A 15,442-nucleotide genomic window follows, 5' to 3' on the forward strand; every position below is an offset into this window, starting at 1 on the left:
CTTCTGCTCTGGTTCCCTGGAGTTGGGAACCAGAGCTGTTCAGTCGTCTTCCTGCCACAGAAACAGTGTCCACTGGAAGCTGAGTGTTTCCTCCTGGGGAAGGAAAGAGAAGCAACATTTACGGAACATCACCTGACATTGTGAAGGATGGGGTGGCTTTCCCATTTAACAGATGGGGAAACTGAGGCTCAGAGAGGGACTTTCAGTAACTTGCCCAAGGTCTTGGGGCTAGAAAACTCTGGGATCAGCTGTCTGAAGACGGAGGCCTCGCCCTTTCTTCTGCACCATCCAGGCTTCTTGTCAAGAACCTAATGACCTCACTCCTCTTAGTGGCGAGGACAATGGTGGCCTCAGGGGACTCCATGAGGTTCACCGTTCCCATCTGGTAGAGGTGGGCCTTGGTTTTGGCTGCAGTGGGTGTGGCTGCCAGGCCCCAACTTATTTTCCTTTTGGCTTCTAATGTGTAGGGGAATTTGCCACTGAACTTGAAGGAGCTGAGAGCAAGCTCTAAAAAACAGCACTGTGCTCAGAACTGCCCCCGCCTCAGGACCACACACACAGGCCAGAGACAGGGACTGGCCTGCTGGTCCCCAGGCGCCCCTCTGCCAGGCTGCCCATCCTTCGTCCTTTGTCCTTTGTCCACTGCAGGAGGGGACAGGGGCAGCAGCCCTCCCAAAGTTGCTGAGCGAACAGAAAGAAAGAGTTACATGCAGGCTTCACCTCATTTAATCTTCGCAACAACCCAGAAGGGTTGGCTGTCTTCTGAGCCTTGATGGTTAAGGGACTTGCAATCTGCATGAATCTATCAGAGGTGTCCCCAGTCCTGACCAGCTGCAGGCCTGAGCGCTTTCAGCTGCACACCTCTGACTCACCTCTACTGGGGGGACACAGAACACCCTCCAGTCACACAGGTCCTGCTGGCTGCAGGCTGGTTGTTTGAAGGGTCATTGTACTAAGTTGGAACAGTCCACATTCAGCCACCAAAGGCCACAAGCCGCTGCCCTGCTCACCCCTTGGCCAGATCCATGCAAAATCTGCTCTTTTCAAATAATTTTGTTTATTAATAAAAATAACGCAGTAGCCTTATAGACAATCTGGTAGTGAGGGAAGAGACCATTTCATTCTGAATCCCACTGCTTCATCTACTTGCCAGCGTGCCTGAGACCCCCTGCAGCCTTTTTCCTGTGTGCGTGCAGACCTACAGCTTCCCTGAAGTCACCCATCCTGTGGGCCGGTGACCGCAGAAGATCCCCTCTGCAATGTGTGTGGCCTGCCTCACTGCGCCCCTCAGGCTGGGTCTGCAGACCGTCCAGGTCTTCACGGACACGAAAAATGCCAGCGTGAGTGTCCTTGTCCTCCAAGTGTCTCCTCACTTTATATCATTATGAGAAATGGAACGATTAACAGCTACCATTAACCGAGAACTGCATGTAAGCGCATCACGTACACTGTTCCACTGAGTCCTCACCAGAAACCTGCGGGGCAGGTGTCATCAGCTCTGCTTTATAGAAGTAACTGAGACCCTGAGAGGCTGTCACTCCCCGGGCCACACAGCCAGTTAGTGAGCTGTGCTTTAAATATGTCTCTTAAGCCCAGAATCCGTACCCTGAACCAGTTAGAGAGGCAAGTCTCTGCTCCATGTTGCTAAATAACTTTCTAGAAGACTTGTCCCGCTTTATGCTCCCACCAGAATTGGGGGCTCCCTGGGCATCTGGGCCTGGGGGACCCCGAGGACCATATGGCTGGTGTCAGACATCCTTCTGGCCAAGGAGAAGTTCTGCAGGTTGTGCTGGCTGGGCAGTCTGGCCACCCAACGGCCAGCTCACGCTACTCAGGAATAGAGAGTGATCATCGGAACGGCGCTGCGTGACCCCAGCACCCAAAGCTCCAGAAGATTAAAGTGAGATCAGAGGAGCTGCCAGAAGCATTTAGTGAGAGCTCTGCCCAAAGACTGAGCCTCAAACACTGCAGTGGTATCTGTTCAGGCCCGTTGCACACATGCTCTGGCAAAGGATGATGTGATCATGCCGCTCCACCCGTCTCCTTGAGACCTGCGCCCAGCACGGCCTCCGTGGGGATTGCGACCCACCGAGGCGTAGAGCCCCTTCCCTCCTGCTCGACCCAGAGCTGCCCTGGGGTGGTCAGGGAGCTCTGCTGGGCCGGGCCGGGCCGGGGGCCTGCTGCATGAGTGGGGCCCCAGCACCTGACAGACCTGGGTCAAACCCTGGCAAGCCTCTATTTTTAAACACAATACCTGTTAGCATCCCAAAGAACAGGACTTGGGAACTTGCCGCAGGAGCCACACTAGTGTCCTAAGTTAGCCACTCTCCCTCCTGCCATTGCCTGGGGCCACTGCTGTAGCTTCGACAATCTGACATCTCCTGATGCCTCCCCCACTCACACACACAAGTCCCTGGGCTTCCCCTGTGAAGCACTGATCTGCCGTGTTGTGGTTTTCACCTCACATGCAGGTGTGCGCATTGGGCACACACACTTGAAGTCAGAGCTCCTCCAGGGCAGAGTCGTGTGTCCTTCAGCTCCCGGACCAGAGCCTGACCCAGGCCCCTCTGCTCAGGGATGTTCACTGAATGAATGAACAAAGGAACCACTGAAGACAGGTTGAAGTTCACAGCCCAGAACCCTGGAGATGGGGGAGGGGTATCAGTTAACAACCACAGATGTGTAAAGAACACCTACTATGTGCCAGGTGTGATTAGGATGCGAATATGAAGCCACCAGCACCTCTCCTGCCCTGGCCCTCTAAAAGCCAGAAATTGCCATCAGCCCCAGCAGCAAATCTTCAAGATGCCAGCTGGGTCCTGGGCCCCAGGGGGTAGGGGCAGCTGTCTGGGTACTACCCGCTGGCAGGCTGCCAGGACCCACTCTGAATAGCTGGGATTCCGAGTTGAAACACCGAGCAGAAGGCCACAGACCCAATTAGCGAGGCAAGAGGCTCCTGACCTGCCTCAGGCCCCTCACCCTCCAACAGTGGGCTCTGGGCCCAGGGGACAAAGCTGAGCCAGAAGCCGGGCACAGAGCCTGATTCCAGACAGGAAAGCAAGGACTGCCACGGAGGCCCCAGTGTATGCAGCAGCCCAGGAGGACACGGAGCCACTCAGAGGGGAGGCCCTTTCCCAGGAGCTGTCACAGTTGGGGGGGGGTCAATTCCAGCTGAAAACCAAGCCTTGGAGACACCCCAGGAAAAGGTGCTCCATCCTCAAGACTTTATTGATTCCAGGCACCTCTGAAAGGCTGCGCTGGCCCAACCGAGGCCACCTCCGTTCCGCCATTAGCAATGCCATGTAACCTTTCCCCAGTGCTGCCTCAGGCCCAGCCTTTCAAATGTGGTGGTGTCTTGCTTTACCTCCCCACTCCCCAAGCCCTCGCAGTGAAGGCATTGTTGGCCTGTTCCCCATAGGGATCCAAAGCCTGATGCCCAGGTGGAATAACCTGGACGTGCACCTGGGACTGCTGGGTCCCATGTCCAAGCCTGCTGCTTCCTTACCTGACGCCCCACCCCACCCCCACCTCCACCACTGCTCCCAGGAAAGACTCGGGCTCTGGGCAAGCAGATGCATCTGCAGAGTGAGGAACAATTGTTCCTCACAGTTTCCTTCCAGGTAGGGAAAGTACCCCCGAGGTGTCCCCACCCCATCTTCCCTCCACTAAAGAGCCTGAAGGTTGGGAAAGTGGGGCAAAGCCCACGTCCTGTGCTTGGGCCTCTGTGCCTATGTGGGTGTCCACCTGGTGGCCCAGGAAGGACTTCTCAGGAAATCTGGGGCATGAGTGTGGACATGTGAAATTCACACAGGAAGGAAGGAAGGGAGGGAGGGAGGGAGGGAGGGAGGGAGGGAGGGAGGGAGGAAGGAAGGAAGGAAGGAAGGAAGGAAGGAAGGAAGGAAGGAAGGAAGGAAGGAAGGAAGGAAGGAGCATACAGGTTGATAAATAATTAAGCGGACGGATGAATAAAGGTTGGAAAGACAAAGGGCACCACCAGCCTGAGAGAGGGGGTCGGGGCCCAGCCAGGAAGGCCCCCTGCCATCTGCCCAGCCCTCCCATCACCCCTGACCTCGCACATGGCCCTGCACTACCAGGTCCCTGCCAACCCGCCCACACCCCAGCTCCCTGTGCCCACTCTTCTTCCACAGAAACACCTCTAGGCCATTGTGCAGCCTCTGCCATGCTCACGATTAAAAGCCCAGCCCCCATCACCTCCCAAGCCAGGCAGAGCAGGTCCCCAATGGGGTGGGAAGGACCTGATCTCACACTTAGACCAGTACTCCTGAGAGGAAGGTACCTCTCATTGGTCATTGTGACTCCTTACAGCAGTGATTCTCACATTATTGTATTTAAATAAATATTCACACAACTGAGTGCAGAGGTCCTAGTCCAGAACATCTGTCTCCAGCTCTCCCTCCCTGAGCATGGCCCTCGCCCTCACCCTGGGTCACAGGAGGAATAGCTCCAGTCCAGTTCCAAGTGTCCTCCGTGGGCCCTGCACTGAGCCTGTTTCCCCCAGAGACCCGTCTGGCTTGCTTCAGAGCCCTTTTCTGCCTCCTTAGCCTGTGTACATGCCTCTGTGTGGTCTGGAGCGTTCGCCCCATGTCCTGGTGGTGGAGGGAAGGCACGGAGGTCCTCTCAGATGACTCTGCTGTGCTGTGATAGGCCTAGCCGGGGACCAGTAACCTTAACCAGGAAGGTCTTTGAAGGCAGAGACACCCCCCATTCATTCTTGAATTCCTAGGCAAGGATCTGTTTGTTGGCAGGTGAAGATGGCAGATGGGTAGTAATTGAATATTCACTATGCACCAGGTGCTATGCAAAGACCTTTACAAACATTTTCATTCAGCTTTATGATAAGACCACTTGATATGATAAGAACCGGAGGGCTGTAGACGTCCCACTTTACAGATAAGAAACTGAGGTTCAGAGAAGCTAGATGACTTCCCCAAGGTCCGGCTGGGAGGTGGAGGCTGGTGGAAGGCTGGCTGTGCAGACTGGCAACCGCTCGAGAGGCAGGGCCCGGCCTCGTCTCAGGGCCTGGCCTGCCCATGAGCCCCACAGGAGCCACGTGATCAGGACACCAGAGCGGCCACAACATTTCCAAAGTAAAGATCCTTTGTGCTGGAGTGAAATGATCCTTTAAGCAGTGATCACCCGCTTCCTTCACTACCTCCGGAGACCAAGTCCTCGCTGATTTTTCCCTTCTTTATCTCAAGTACATTTAAATGTCAATTAAATTTGAAATATCTACATTTGTCAGCATTTCATTTTGGGCCAGCGTGACGTGCTGCTGATTTGTCCACGCGATGTGACACATGAAAAAAACTCTCGAGATGCAGATCTTCCTCATTAAAAAATAAGCCTGTGCGATCCCGGTGCGGCGGAGAGCCACAGAGCACGTCCCGCTTCCTGACGCCGTGTCTCTGACATGGTATTTAAAAAGGAACAGCCGCGCCTGTCACCACTGTCACACGCGCGCGCTAACCGGCGACACGTTAAACCAAACATTAGAAAGGGTTCGGGAAGTCATCTGCATGGGAGCCTGCGCCGAGACGGGGCAGGCAGAGGCGGGAGCAGCCGGGGAGCTGCCGCCTGGACAGTGATGGGCAGCGGGCCTTTCTTTCCCGCCGCGGCTCCGGCAGCCCTCGCTGGGCGCCGGGTTCGCCTCGACCTGCCTTCTCGCAGACAGCAATTTGTGTATAATAAAATCCAGGCAAGTGGTGGGTGGCAGACTGCAGGGTAGGAGCTGAATTGGGTTAATGAGGGAAGAGATACACTCCCCCCCTCCCCATATTCTGCCTTAAGCTAATAAAAAATTTAAACCTGGACATTTTCGACGGTTCATCCTTTATCTCTGACAAATATCTGACTGTATGTTTCATGGAAGAACATGAGCAGCCAAATTTAAATAGGTTTATTTTGAAATCTCACCTTTTATTGCAAGTGGAAGGGGAAACACCCTGCACCTCATTTCATTGTTTCAGATCCACAAAAGCGAGGAGGCAGGATCGCGAGGTGGCTTAGAGCCGGGGAAATGCAGACTCCCGGGTCCTTGAGCCGCGGTGGGACACTGGGCAAGCAGCCCGCCTCTCTGAGCCTTGGCTTCTTCATCTGCAAAATGAGGACACGGAAGGAGTTTATGAGAAACTGTCCGGACAGCATTTAGCTCAACACTTGTCAGTGCTGCTGGTGTCCTCAGCGTCACCCATGTGGCCGCAGCCTGGACCTGAAAAAGCTCCGGTCAGACCAGACCACGTGGCGGAGTTCCCACCGGGTGCGCTGTCGATAGGGAGCTGGATAGCAGGAGACGCCGGCGCCTCGTGCCGAAGCCACTGCCCGACCGGCCTGGCCTGGCCAGGAGAGCCGCTGTGGAGGGCTGGAATCGGGGCTCCCTCTCCCCTCCCCACCGGATACCCAGTGTGGGAGGCACTGGATTTTTATAGTGACGAGAACTGACGAAGCCAAGGTCCAGTCCAGCACAAAGGCCCTTTTTTCTCACCTGAATCCAAATGTTCCTGGCAGGTTTAGTGGCATTCGGTTCATGTGCCAAGCTGTGCCCTCCAGTTTCTTGTCAAAGCTGGGGGAGGGGCATGCTTGGATGGCTTGGGGAAGGCATTCAAGGTGGATTTGAGGGCCTCCCAGGAGCCTCAAGGTGCGTGTCCCCTCATACATCTACCAACAGCCCGGCTGACGGGAAAGTGAGGGCACTGGGTTGGAATCCCTGCTTGTCACTTCCTGGCTGGGTCACTTGGTCACATCTCTCTCCTTTGCCAGTGACTCCCAGTGCTCAGCTAGCACTGGATCTGCTCACAACAGGCACCCAGGAAGGGCCTCTTAGTTGGATGCGTGGATGGACAGATGGACATTTGGACTAGTGACAGTCTCATCCTCTATAAAGTCAGTATACGGAGACCTTCCTGCTCGGCTGTTGGGAGGGGTAGAAGTAACCTATGTAAAGCCCCTGGCACAGTGCCTGCATGTGGATATTGTCTGAAACATTTTCTGAGATTCCCACCTGCCCCACACCCCCAAAAGTGGTCCTAATCCATGGGGCTTAGCATCTCAGAGAACAGATAGGGAGCTCGGAGAGGGGACACATTATACGGCAACCGCAAGGTGGTGAAAGGGGCCATGCTGTGTTGGGGCTCCCGGAAGACAGGTGAATGGGGGGTGCCTTGTCTCCCCAGCATGCTGGCTTCTGTTCATTCGATCAACAAACTATGATGGTGCTAATGCTGTGCCCTCTTTGGGGAGAAAGAATGAACCAGGCCCTGCCCTTGAGCTCAGCTCAGAAATAGAATTGCAAGAGGTTACATGGTATCAGTGAAGTGGTGAAACAGCCCACGGAGAAGCTCACCATCTGGGGAGCAAACTGCATCTGGGAGCTCCAGGAGCGCTTTCTAGGAATGCCGTTAGGCCGAGTCTTCAACCTGGAGAGCAGTCAGCACACCCGGCAGAGATGACAGGCAGGTGGCACCTAGGGGAGGGCAGGAGGAGGCCGCACAGGTGGACAGGGCCAGCTCCGCGTCTGCCCTGCTTGGAGCTCGGACTTGGCACTGCCACTCTGCAGCCCTCACCCCGCCCATCCAGTACGTCACCCACAAATGTCTGGACGTATTATTCCTAACTCTTTACTCGGTGGGTTTACTCACCACCCAGCTGATCGCCCAGAAATTGCAGTTCAGAGCAGCAGATTCACAGGTGCTAAGCAGGAGAGTGACAGGTGGGGTTTGTGACTCAGAACAGGATTTTTGTGGCTGTGTGGAGAGTGGCCCTTCTGCGGCGCCTTGTTCTTGTTCTGGTGGAAATGGAGGATCCAGGCAGCCCTGTGCTGAGGGTGGCCAGTGCTCATTTCTGCAAATGAAATCTTCCCCCCTCCCGAGTCCAGAGGAAAGTGCCCCCCTGAGCTGATGCTCTCTCTGGTCCAGGAAGGGCCAAGGTGTGGCTCATCCCTAACACCCTGCAAGGGGCCTGGGGGAGGAGAGGACCACTGCAACCCTGGGCAACTGGCTCCCCCCTCTGTGCCTCGACCTCCACTTCAGTAGGAGGAAAAGTGCCTGGCTAAGCTCCAGGGAAGCACAGGGGTTCGGGAAGGAAAGTGCTGGGGAGCGCCGCAGCCCTGGGGCCATTCTCGTGCTCCTGAAAGAACAGCATGTTCTCAGGCACCCCAGTGTCTCCTATACCCTCTCCCTCAACTTCACCATCACCCTCAGGACCCTTGGCAGGTGCCCAGCCTGCTGCACAGGGCCGGGGCGTGGACCACCCACTCCTCGCCGGATGCCTGAGCACCGGCCGCAGGGCTGGGATTCGGACTAAGGTCTGACTGGTCCAGCTGCCCTCTGCACAGGCCTCTCCTGGGCCCCGGGCCGTGTGTAATTCACAGGCGCTGGCGTGGACTTTCTCTGGGCTATGTGTGTGTTCCTGTTGATAGAGGTAGAGCTCACAGGTGGCTGACAAGAGAGATGTATTTTTTATAACAATGAATATTTAATTTCCACATCACAGATGAAAAAGACTCTCTGAAGAGGCATCTGAGGGAGACGCCAGGGAGCGGCCGCTCGTGGAAAAGGGCCCTCTCGCGAGCCCTCCTCCACGTGGCTCACCGCCTCCCTCAGCTGTTTTATTTTTTATTTTTCCTGATTATTGCAATAGATATGCACATTGTAGAAAACATAGAAGACACAGAAAATAAAAAGGGGGGTCAGCCTGCTCCTCCAGCTGTTGTAGACATTTAGACACACCTTTCCGGCCTTCCTTCCGTGCGTTTTCCATCAGCAGACGAGAGAACGCGGTATAATTGCCATTCTGCACCCCGATTCTTAGGCTTTCCTTCATAAACATCGTAGTTCCCGGAGGACAACATTCAGCCAGCGGTACCTAATTCACTTCACCAGCCTCCTGTTGCTGGAAGTTTAGGGTGTTTCATGCTTTAGTAGTGTAAAGAGGCAGTGATGGACACTGATCCCGGCCATGTTTAGGGTTGTCAGGTCAGAGGTGACTGGATCCTGTGTTTAAGGCTCTGGGCACGTGTGGCAAACCCACAGTTTCTTTTCTCTTTGGGACGAGGTTCCTTCCCTGGGGGCCCATCGGGCCACCTGTGCCCTCCTGCCTCCTCCAGGGAGCCTCCACCCGCGGCTGGTGCTGAGCCCAGAGGCCCCGGCCCCAACCCCCACGTGGAGTCCAAGGGTGCCTCCTAACTGTTCTCTTCTCTCTTGTCTCCCTCTGTCCCAGCCTGGTAAAGCCCTTGCGACACTATGCTGTCTTCCTCTCCGAAGACTCCTCTGACGATGAAAGCCAGCGGGAAGAGGGCCCGGGCTCTGGCTTCACCGACAGCTTTTTCTTCTCTGCTCCCTTTGAATGGTCTCCTTCCTTCTTCCATTTCCCTGAGCTGGGCTTGGTGACTCCCCAGGGCCTTGGGGGGTAGGGGTGGCCCATGCTGTGTGCCCTTGTGGGTAGTAGGGTGTCTGGAGCTGCTGCCTTCGGTGCCCCAGTGCCAACCTGCAGGGTGGATGCCACCTCCATGTGCCTCTTCTCAGGGTGTTCATGCCGCCAGCCCCACGGGGCGGTGACAGTGGAACAAGGTGACAAGAGAGACAGGACTCTAGCAGTGTGAGATGGGAGCATGGGTCCCCACTCCTTATACAGGGCAATGCACTTGATCATTACTGGAATTGGTGGCTACAGTCAGCCTAGTGGGTGCTGTCCAAGTCCTTTATCTCAGCACATCTTGGAAAGCCATGGAGATGGAGGGTCAGATTTTAAGTTTAAAACAAGAAAAACTTATTGCTACGCAATGTGTATATTAATGCTGACATATCCCAATGTTTTGCTGATCTTTTAAAATAATTTTTATCATTATTATGTATATAGCCTAAGCCACATACTAATTATGGAATTTTTAAAAAAGAAGGTTCCCCACAATCCAGCCCCACACCCTCCAAAAAATTAAGCTTTTCCGTTCCCCTTTTCTGAGTCCACTTCATGGGCTGCTTGTGTTGCTTCAGCGAGAAGTTACAGGTTGATGTCTCCTGCCTGGTTCCTGCAAGTGAGCCTTTGTGACCACCAGGTGGCGGCCTTTCCCCGCTTCACCAGAGTCGTGGGCAGTTTCTGCCTGACCCAGGGGGCCTAGCCCTCCCCTGCCCCGTGGTTAAAGGAGGTGTGACACTGCTCTGGCTCCGGCTCCACTAGAGGTCAGGGTTTATCTAGCACCATTCTCCATGTGTGCAGTGGTGCGCTGGGGCTCAGGCTTGTGAGAAAGGAACCCTTTGTCGCTGCACCTGGGTCCAGCTGCAAGGTTTTGGTGCACGAATGTGCATTGTGCGGTTAGCCTGTCCATGCCCACTGTGCACCAGACACCGCTCACCTAGTGCCCACCACTGCCTGCAAGGGAGGTGCTCTCTGGAATGGGGGAGCCACTGAGGATCAGAGAGGTTAAATGACGTGCCCAAGGCCCCAAAGCGAGAGATGGCACCACCAGAGCTGGAACGAAGGTCAGCACAGGCTCCCCCTGAGGATTGTGGAGTATGCCAGGCAGCTGCCCTGGGGAGTTTCCCCAACTCAATTCCTGAAAGCTGTTCCCAAGACCTGAATGTCACAGTTTAGGCCTGAGTCAGCCTCCCTTCCTGTTGCCTTTCCACTCATGTCCCATTCCTCATGCATTGTCTGAATGGCTTGAGTCCACTAGCCATTTATCTGAGGGGTCCTATGATTTGGGGGTAACTAAGTGCCAGTTAGAGCCAAAGTGACTTGCCCAAGGTTCCACAGTGACCAGCAGAACCCCAATTTAGCCCCAGGTCTTTCAGAATGCCACTGCCCAGACTCCTGTACTCAGGGGCCCCGGGACATTTTCCTGTCCCCAAGGCTCCTGAGTGCCATCCTCAATACCTGGAAGTTCTTGGGGGTGGGGATGCTTGTTCCTCCTGCAGAGGCTCTGGGTGGGAGAATCCAGCCTGCTCTGCCTCCTCTCAGGCCACAGCCATATCGGACACTCAAGGAGTCGGACAGTGCAGAAGGCGAGGCAGAGAGCCCAGAGCAGCGAGCCAGGGAGCCCGTGGGCCCTGCCCCAGCACCACCTGACCGGGCTGCCAGCATTGACCTCTTGGAAGATATCTTCAGCAGCCTGGACATGGAGGTGCCACTGCAGCCACTGGGCCAGGCCAAGAGCTTGGAGGATCTTCGAACCCCCAAAGACCTGAGGGAACAGCCGGGTACCTTTGACTATCAGGTATGGTGGGGGCTGGGGCAGACACCTGCTGGGACTGCAGCTTTCACACAAGCTGCAGGTCCCACCCACATGACAGTGAAAGAGACTGAGGGAGAAACAATGACTTTTCCAAGGACCTCACCCAATGCTCAGGGTCAGTCTGGCTGTAAACCCTGCCAGGTGGGCCAGCTGCCAGACCACCCCCTCAGTGACCATCAGGAAAGATGCTAGATCTGATGGCAGTCTGCCCCACTTCCATCCGTGCACCAGAGAGAGGTGGGCCAGTGCTCCGGCCGCTCTCTCACGACCCTGGTGGCACTGGGATTGCTCCCACCCCCACCAGGAAAGGCTCCTTGTAGAGACTCTGGCTCAGAACTCCTGGGCTCTGGATTATTTGCATGTAACCACTGGTCTTCCACTGTGACCTACAACCCATCACACCCCCTCTCGTGCCTGTTTCTTCACTTGCCAGTGAGGGCTGCTGCTGAGGTCCCGCGGGGGACTCACAGAGTTCCTGTGTGTCCGTGACTCAAATGCGCCCCTCAGGTCAAGAGAAAGGAGGTGAGGCCCAAGTGTGGGGCTTGGGAGTGGCAGAGATGGCACTTGAGCCCAGTTCCATTTCCTCCCCAGCCAGTGTGCCTAACCCAGGCCCTGAGCCTCAGCATGCCGGCTGCCTTGAGGCTTGCTCACCTCCCTGGGCTCACAGGCAACTAAAGTGCCCACGTGCTTTGGAAAGTAAAAGAGGCCTGGCCAGATGATGGCCAGTGAATGGAGTCATTTTCCTAAAACTCAGCAGCCCTGGTAAAAAAAAAAAAGGACTTTCTCCGGAGCCCCTTGTGCCACACAGAACAGCCTAGGCTTGGAGTCAACAGGCTTGGCTCTCTCCTGGTGACCTGGCTGAGCCCCCAGCTGCTCTGAGTCCCAGGGGCTAATCCCCCATACCTGTCCAACAGGACACACAGGAGGGGCGTGGGAGTGGAGAAGTGCTTCCTTCCAGCCTGTCCCAGGTCAACCTGTGGTCACTGACTCCCTCTTCCCTCCAACAGAGGCTGGACCTGGGCAGGAGTGAAAGGAGCCGTGGCATGCCGGCTGCCTTGAGGCTGGCTCACCCATACAACAAGCTCTGGAGCCTGGGCCAGGATGACATGGCCATCTACAGCAAGCCCTTGGCCACCTCCCCCGAGAAGCCCTCAGCCTTGCTGGGGAACTCCCCGGCCCTGCTCTGCAGGCCCCAGAACCAGGACAGCATCCTGAACCTCAGCGACAAGGAGGCGGCACCCACCCCCACTCCGGGCAGCATCACTATTCCCCGGCCCCAGGGCAGGAAGACCCCGGAGCTGGGCATCGTGCCCCCGCCTCCCACCGCCCGCACCGCTAAGCTCCAGGCTGTTGGTGCCGCCCTTGGTGACTTCTCCGCAGAGTGGCTGCAGGCCGAGCAGGAAAGGCGCACTGCCCCGCCTCCCAGTGCTGCCCCCCAAGGCCCTGCCAAACTACTCCAGCCGCTCAGCCTGACCCCAGGGGCTGCGGCCACTGGCAGTGACGCCCTGCTGGCCCTCCTGGACCCACTTAACACAGCTTGGTCGGACATTACCCTTCCACCAGGCCCTACAGCCCCAAATGTAGCCACCCCATTCACCCCCCAGTTCAGCTTGCCCCCTGCGGGGACCCCCACCCCATTTCTGCAGCCATCACTCAACCCCTTTGTCCCACCTGTGCCAGCAGCACTGCCCACCATGTCCCTGGTCTCCACACCAGCCGGGCCTTTCGGGGCCCCTCCTGCTTCCCTGGGGCCAGCTTTTGCCCCCAGCTTCCTGATGTCCAGCTCTGGCTTCTGCCCCCCACATAGATCTCAGCCCAACCTGTCTGCCCTCTCCATGCCCAATCTCTTTGGCCAGATGCCCATGGGTGCCCACACCAGCCCCCTGCAGCCACTGGGCCCCCCAACAGTTGCCCCTTCGAGGATCCGAACGTTGCCCTTGGTTCGTTCAAGTGCCAGGGCTGCTGAGGCCAAGCAGGGGCTGGCCCTTAGACCTGGAGACCCACCACTCCTTCCTCCCAGACCCCCTCAGGGCCTGGAGCCAGCACTGCAGCCCTCTGCTACTCAAGAGGCCAGAGACCCCTTTGAGGATTTGCTACAGAAAACCAAGCAAGACGTGAGCCCTGCCCCGGCACCAGCCCCGGCTCCGGCACCAGGCTCCGTGGAGCAGCTCAGGAAGCAGTGGGAGACCTTTGAGTGAGCCGGCACTACGGCCGGGCCGAGCCGAGACGCTGCCGGCCTGCTTTTCCTCTGGCTCTGTTTCTGCCCAGGCTCCACTGGTGGGAAAGGAGGGACCCTCTCTGCCGCCCCTCCTCCCCTCCACACTGCCCATCTCTGAGGTCTGGCCTCTGGAGAAAGTTACCAGTTCTGGTCTGGGAATCGACCCAGTTCCTGGGCACCCATCCCACTCACCACCACCCCTCCCCAGCACCCCTGTTGGGTTTTGCACTAAAGAGGTCAGCTGGGCCAGTGATTGCCCTAGACCAGTCCTACCCACCTTCCCTCTGAAAGCCGCAGGGCCTCTCCTCCTGAGCCCTGTCCTGCCTGGCCCAGCCTTAGAGACCTCACCTCGACAGGCACAGGTGTCAGTGGTACCTGCAATGTGAGCTTGTGTGCACGAGACACACCTGGTTTGGAGTTTGAAGTAGGATCTACCTGGCAGGGTGTTTCCAACCCTCTAGCAATATGCAGTCTTGTTCTTTGTGAGTCTATGCCCCAACCCCCAAGCTTCAGCTGTTTCTGGCTTGGTAGGGATTTGGGGGCTGAGGGATCTTTACGATCCCTCGTGATAACCAGACCCAGCCCACCCTGCGTGGGGGCTGGAGCACCAGCAACTCTGATTTGTAGGTGAGAAAATAGCTGCAGGTTAATCTGAGTGCTTCAGAAGCTGGAGTAACGCCGTTGCCTGGTGCTCTCCCTTGATCCTTGCGGGTTCTCCTGGTCTTGTGTTTCTATCAGATGGGGCTCAGGCTCTTGTCTTAGGGGACTGCTAGGGCAGAGCTGAGCAGCAGGCGCCCAGGTTCCAACTGGAAGGCCAAGTTTAACCCCACAGACTGAAGCAGGAGTCCCAGCTGCCCTGACTCCCGGGGTCAGGAAGGAGCAGGGCACTGAGCCCTCCTTCAGGCCCCAGGGGAGTGGACAGGAGGCTTCCTGCAGCCTAGAGGCAGGAGCGCTAGGAGCACCCTGCCCTGCCCCCTTGCAGTTCTCGCCAGCAAAGAAATTCCTGAGGCCAATGTCACCAAAGCTAAATTGAAATGTTTTGTTATTGTTTCTTTTATCTTTCTTTTCCTTTTTACTTTATTGACTTGATGAATCTTGAAATTGACTAGTTTCAATAAATGAAGTAGAAATGTGACCCAACCATTTAAGAAAACAACCATCTGAGACATGCAGGAAATTGTGAGCATTTTGACCTGGTTCCTCATTTCCTATTTGTGTTGGTCAGACAGTCTCAGAGGCATCTGATGGGGCAGGGGGTCCCTGGAGCTCCCCAGGACCCCACGGAGCCTTATTGGTGACTGAGGGACTGGGAGGCCACCCCTGGGTAGGTGAGGCCAGAGGCCTGGCCCTGAGATGCACTCTGACAGGTGTATGGAGCTGCTGGCCCAGCACACAGCTCCTTCCCTAGTCAGCCGGGGCCCTCAGGCAAGTCTCTAAATCTCAGTGTTCTCTGGCTGCTTGGGAGGGAGGGGTGGGGGAGGCGTGTCACGTCAGGGCCATGTGGGTGCCTCCAGGACACTCAGGTGTTTCTGTACAGATTCCAGTTCTACCCTCCTGGGCAGCCCACCTGGTGGGCAGGGTGTGAATCAAGAGGTACTGGTGGCCCTGGGAAGCTGAGCCCACCCTGTGGTCTCCGTGGCCGTGCTGGGGGCCGGTGTCTTTGTTCACACGAGCACTGCTACCTCCGCACGGGCCAGACTGAATGTGCAAACCCCAGGGAGAAGTGTGTGTGTGCATCCAATAAAATCTTCTCCAGGAGAAGGCTGGTATCCCTGTGTCCTTGAGGAAGCTGGGGAGGGAGGCCTCAGCCATCTTCAGAACCCCCTTCTGTGGAGACCATGGCCAGGGCTCAGGCGCAGGGCAGTCAGGGAAGGACCAGAGCCCTGGCCCACTCCCTAGCCTGTTCTCATTCCGGCCTCTGAGACCAACTTGGCCCCCTCCCCTCCCAAGCAAGGCATCGGGTAGGCTGGTCCCAGGCC

At 56.5% G+C, this 15,442-nt stretch overlaps 1 protein-coding gene across 7 annotated transcripts in view; it reads left to right on the top strand.

The window, feature by feature from the left end:
• The window catches only part of DENND1A (DENN domain containing 1A), a 405,631-nt gene extending 390,415 nt beyond the window's left edge, over positions 1-15,216 (top strand). For 5 of the 7 annotated variants that reach the window (XM_081150732.1, XM_081150734.1, XM_081150735.1 and 2 more), the window contains 3 exons: positions 9,235-9,363; positions 10,972-11,227; positions 12,253-15,216. In XM_081150732.1, coding sequence (XP_081006858.1) covers positions 9,235-9,363; positions 10,972-11,227; positions 12,253-13,443 — 1,576 coding nt within the window. In that variant the 3' untranslated portion in view covers positions 13,444-15,216. The remainder of the gene's footprint in view (positions 1-9,234; positions 9,364-10,971; positions 11,228-12,252) is intronic. The other 2 variants (XM_081150736.1, XM_081150733.1) reach the window with 1 other exon arrangement.
• The last annotated feature ends 226 nt before the right edge of the window (positions 15,217-15,442 follow it).

The sequence above is a fragment of the Miniopterus schreibersii genome (genome assembly GCF_964146895.1).
Source record: "Miniopterus schreibersii genome assembly, chromosome: 11".
NCBI classification, from domain to species: domain Eukaryota; kingdom Metazoa; phylum Chordata; class Mammalia; order Chiroptera; family Miniopteridae; genus Miniopterus; species Miniopterus schreibersii.